Raw genomic sequence first — 5,290 nt, 5'->3', positions numbered from 1 at the left:
AGAAATGAGGCAAGGGTGGAGATATCGAAAGACGTAGAGAATCAAGTGAAAGGGGAGAAACGAGAAAGATAAATATAATAACAGTGTAAACGGGGATGATAAATAATGACGGGGTTGAGAAAGTTGGGGAGATTGGGATTTAATGTGGTAGACGGGGAAGGGGAGGTGGATCAAGGTGCAAAAACAAAGGACGATAGGAAAATAAAAGAGATCCTCGCGTAACGACTGAAACAGGGGAGGCAGTGGTGCGTTACTTTGGTTACGCTATCTTGGTGTTTCGTACGGTTCTAGAGCGAGTGACGTCACCGACGACCACGGCGACGTTTAACGTAGGCGCAGACGACGTAGACAATCGGCGCTATCGATTGTTGTCCCACGATCGTCGCGAAGTGACGCAATAATATATTTCGTTTCTTCTCGCAGGCCGGAGGTCGTAAACTTCCACGAGAGACACATAGGTACACTGTTGTCTCTTACTTTCTTTGGACGAGCGAATTCGTCTCTGGCGCCACCATCGCCCACGGATTACGAACGAAGCGCGGACGTGACGTCTTGGCAACGTCTTGCCGGTCCCGCTCGACGACCACGATCAATAACGATCCCTCGTAAACGATAGCCCCTTATTAATATTTAAGCAGGCGTCCCAACCGATTCTCCTAATCATAACCTCAAATCCACTTTGCGTTTCACCAAAACAATATTTCCGTCCATCCGATGTAAATCGCGAATTTGACAGATGTAAAGAAAAAAAAAAAAAAGAAAAAAAAAAGAAAAAAAAAAGAAAGAAAGAGACACAATCCAAAATACGAGCGCGCATATCTCTCCATTCGTTCCATATTCATTGTCGTTTAATTATTTATAATGTATATTCGCTCAGTGCGCATTATTATATCATATCTGGTATCGCGAAAATTACGTCGATCCACGACGCTCGGCTTTTCTCCTCCAATGAATTTAAATCCAACGGGTGGCTGCTGCATACTTCGATACGGAGATTTGCTCTCCCTTTCTCCTTTTCTTTCTGCTCGCCGCTGCTGCTGCTGCTGCTGCTGCTTCCTCAATGTCGCCAACTTTTTTCTCCCTCTATCTTCCCCTCGCGTACCCCCTCGCGCGCGCTCGCGCTCTCTCTCTCTCTTTCATCTTGACTCTCGATCCATCTCTAGACCGCTGTCTCCGTGTGGCTGTGACTCGAGAGACGCTCCACGTCGATTTCCGGTATTGTCAGCTCATCCGGTATATTGTCCGCGTACTCGATGCTGCTCGTTTGCGAGAGTCGTTTGCTCAGGGATGATTGCTTTCGTAGTACCTCCGCGAGGGTCGCGCTGCTGGGCTCACCGTATCGCGCGTCTAGCCCCTGCCGAAATGCGTTCACTACGCGGATCTGTAAATAGAATTTTCATGTTAGCTCTTTGCTTTCAATTTGGCGCATTCTTTTCTATTTTTAAGGCGGGACCATTTTTGCTTATGGAGATGGATGGGAGTTTATGGATTCTTATCTTGGGGATTTAACTACTGTTTTCTTGGGGTTTGAGGTTTTCGTGTTTTTTTTTTTTTTTTTTTTTTTTTTTTTTTTTTTTTTTTTTTTTTCTAAGGATTTTACTTGGTTAGGTTAGGTCGGGGCTAGGTTAGAGAAACGCCCTCTTACGTTTCTCCCATGTAGGTCGTGATGCAGCGGTTGTCCTTCGTGTGTAACACAACCTGGACGACTTGTTAGTGACACACTTAAGAATTATTGTGTATGTAGTAAGGCTTGCGTAACAAATTTCATGCAAATATGTGAAATCACCCATTTTTGGCATTGTAATATTTCGAGCCTAATAAATTGCTTCGATACGTTACGTAATAGGGGGGGATACAGTTTATGTTAATTTTTCGTCATATTTTCTCGGAATTAAATCATCTCAAAATTGTCTTATCGGACTGAACGACTTCCGATAGGAGCATGCGAATCAATTTTATAAAAATAAAAACAAATTTTTTCGCTCTTGCTTGACGAACAGCATATAAGAAAGATAGCATTAAGAAATTTTCAAAATGGGGTCGATTGAGCTCTTACCTCATTAGAACGCCACCCTGTATACAGATATCTTTTTCCTTTTCTTTCTATCACTCTTTCACTGCATGTGTGTAACAATAATAATAATTGCTGCAATACTTGAGAAGAGGCGCCGTGAAATTTAGAAAGAAAAAGTGCAAGAGAAAAACGAGCACGAAAATAAAATATCCAAAAATAAGAAAATTAAGCCTCGATAATTTGGGCAAAATTTAAAAATTAATTTTTTTATTCGTCAAGCAAATGGTTTTTTTTTTTTTTCAAAGCGAGGACACTTGGATTTGATAAAGACAATTTTGAATAGCTCTCTACAGGCAGTCGCCGTAAAGATAAGAAATTTCACGATGCCACTGTGAAGATGGGTGATTTTTTTTTCTTTTTTTTTTTTTTCAAGAAAAATTAAACACTAACAATAAATCGTTCGATAACAAGCACATGTCAAAACGGCACACAGCGACAGATTAGGCTTGCTGGCATGCATATATATGTATGCTTAATATCGTACATCTATGTATGTATATTTATACGCGAATATCACCATCACCATCATGATTCGTCATCATGATCTTCATCATCATTGACCATAAAAATAATCAACAAACGTAACCGGCTTCATGATAATCTGTGATAACTTTGTCTTAAAATTATAATCATCCTCATTATTATCGTCATCGCCATCACCATCACCACCACCATCAGCGACGTTACCCATTCACCGTCAAATAGTAATAATCCCTATTACGTAGGAAAGAATGAATTTTCGACAGTAAGAAACTTAAGCAGAAACAAAAAAAAATACTTACGCGATCCTCGTTCGGTCTTTTTGAGGGTCCAAGCTTCGTTTTCGAAAATCTCTGTACTTTTCATTTCATTTCCTTTTTGATGATCTTTCATACGTCTCAGTGATCTAGCTTTATCATTTTTCGAAGAAGTTGAAAGTTTTAGGTACCTTTTCACAAAAAGTTTGGACTTTTGCCTTTTTTTTTTTTTCACTAATCGATTGTCGCTAACGGTCAATGGGAAACTGCATATGTGTTTTTACACGTATGCCTAATTTTGTCAATGTGGTGGTACTGATCACTCTCTGAGCGGAGGATCAAAATCATTATAAGATTCAGTTAATGATCGTAACGGTAACGAATCTGTTAAAGACAAATCAATACATTTTTCAAAATTCGATTTTCCATCTCGGTCTTACCGACGACGCAAATTTTTTGGTTCTCTTGTAAATCCAAAATTGTAAATTGATAAAATTAAAATAAAATGTAAATTGGCTTTTGCCTGCGGAAAACTTTATCTCAAAATCAAGAGAGAAAAAAAAAGATAAAGATCCATCGATGCCATTTCTACGCATCCGATAACATCGATCAATAATCAATCCATATTCACGTGTATGCACAATCGATCGATATAACATAATATGCTAACAGACATGTATATAGTATGTAATATATATAGGTATACATATCTAATCATCAATTCTATTCTAACGTGAACACCGATTGTGGAATACTCATCTAACAGGCAAGCAGGAGGATATAGTGAAAAGAGGAAAAGCCACAGAATAAGATATAGGGTTGTTTCATCTTCTTTCTCTTCTTTCTTTTCATTCTTTTCTTTGTCAAGAGAAAATTGGTTGTGTAAGTTTGTGATGAAAACAGGACATGTAACGAGTGTAGACAGTATCGAGTCAGATGATTAAATTTTTTTTCCCCCAAAAAAAATTATGGCACATTTCAACTTGTTTAGAAATTTTTCTTTTCCCTTTTTTTATCTTTATCGTGCCATTTACGATACAGCCTCTTTCTAGTACTCTATATGACGTTTCTTTTTTCATACTACATCTGTACACTATGGACTTAAGGAAAAGTAATAACGTACGGTTATTCATACATTTTCTCTTTGTCAAACTTGATAGCAGATAACGCACGTCCAGATATTGCAATAATTTTCCAAAAATCGAACTTGATCAAAGTATAATAATCGACAAAATATCCGTTCAATGAAAAAGTAATGAAAAGTGCGAAATAGAAATGTCCATACAAGGTGTTCGGAAGTTACTATACATAGGATTACTGCTGAACACCCTATATAATGACAGGTATATATAATATCAAAGTATATATATTTTTAACGATGTATATATATATATATGTGTATGGCAACGGAACACGCATGGAGTTTGTAATTAGACATAATCTATAAAAGCAAGTGACTGAAATTAAAAAAAAAAAAGGAAAAAATTTGTTCAAAACTTTTCCCTTCGTCGTGCTCAATCACGAAGACAATGAATCCTTTAATTAGATCAATGAATTAATTAAAGCGTAATTATACGTATACAGTGTTACTGGATGCGTGGATATTATATATAGATATACAATATAATGACGTAGAGAAAAAAAAGTAGTGGATAGAGTAATACAGACATCATTAAGACAGTATATATAGTATAATATATATATATATGTATGAAGGAAATAGATATAGGATAACGATAGAAACTTTTACGAATTCATTGGCTAAATATCATTTACCTTGATAACGACGTAGCGGGTATATTAAGGAGTACGAGAATCCGTGTTCGTCATCCCGCAATCATTGAAATCATTATCAGCGCGCACCGATATCGTCCCGAATTATTCTCCACGTGTCATCTCGACGTCATATTGGATCGTGAAGCCTTCTCGTGCGAATATGCACGTATTAGGATTTCCTTTCTTTTTTTGAGTATTTAAAGAAAAAATATTTTGAAAAATTGTTCACTTTCGAAAATCCGATGCCAGAAGGACAATGGTAAAAAAAAATAGGTTTCCTGTTCTATACACACACATACACACACGCGCGCGCACCAAAGTATATGGAAAAATATGCAATATCCGGACAGGATTTTAGACAGCTTGTGCGGGCGTATGCTTGTGCGCATGCGCACTTTTCTTTGACTTACCGTGACACGTCATTACTTTCCCTGAATTCCAGTGAACGGGAGATTCTTGAAATTTCCGTCATACTTTTAATTTTTGATAAATTAATTTTTGGGATTTTACTGATTCTACGGGAATTTATCTTGCGGGTGAATATACATGTATGCTGTGAAAATTCTCTTGAGGTTCTTGGATTGGGATACGCTGACAAAAAAAATTAAAAAAAAATTTCGCACTGGTCGCACGTGCGTTTTTTTCGTCGGACGCACCATAGTTTGTGCGTAATGCCGTCTTCGTGTGTTTAATTTTTTGCTTG

General features: G+C 37.5%; 1 protein-coding gene and 1 long non-coding RNA gene across 18 annotated transcripts in view; both read right to left on the bottom strand.

Annotated features, from left to right (window-relative positions):
- Positions 1–5,290, bottom strand: part of LOC107269990 (plasma membrane calcium-transporting ATPase 3) — a 128,900-nt gene that overhangs the window by 9,951 nt on the left and 113,659 nt on the right. For 3 of the 17 annotated variants that reach the window (XM_025087399.1, XM_025087400.1, XM_025087402.1), the window contains one exon: positions 7–1,381. The exons of 8 other annotated variants lie outside the window; for them this stretch is intronic. In XM_025087399.1, coding sequence (XP_024943167.1) covers positions 1,160–1,381 — 222 coding nt within the window. In that variant the 3' untranslated portion in view covers positions 7–1,159. Of the gene's footprint in view, positions 1–6; positions 1,382–5,290 lie in introns of those variants that run through there. 6 more of the 17 variants (XM_025087401.1, XM_025087403.1, XR_003060371.1 and 3 more) reach the window with 4 other exon arrangements.
- LOC112494675 lies at positions 2,405–5,270 on the bottom strand. Its single transcript, XR_003060381.1, has 2 exons — positions 2,857–5,270; positions 2,405–2,788 (listed from the first exon to the last, which is right to left on the bottom strand). It is a non-coding gene; the product is annotated as an uncharacterized LOC112494675 (long non-coding RNA).

Source organism: Cephus cinctus, unplaced genomic scaffold, assembly GCF_000341935.2.
Source record: "Cephus cinctus unplaced genomic scaffold, Ccin1 Ccin1_scaffold0695, whole genome shotgun sequence".
In the NCBI taxonomy this organism is placed as follows: domain Eukaryota; kingdom Metazoa; phylum Arthropoda; class Insecta; order Hymenoptera; family Cephidae; genus Cephus; species Cephus cinctus.
This window is presented reverse-complemented; position numbering and strand designations above follow the sequence as displayed.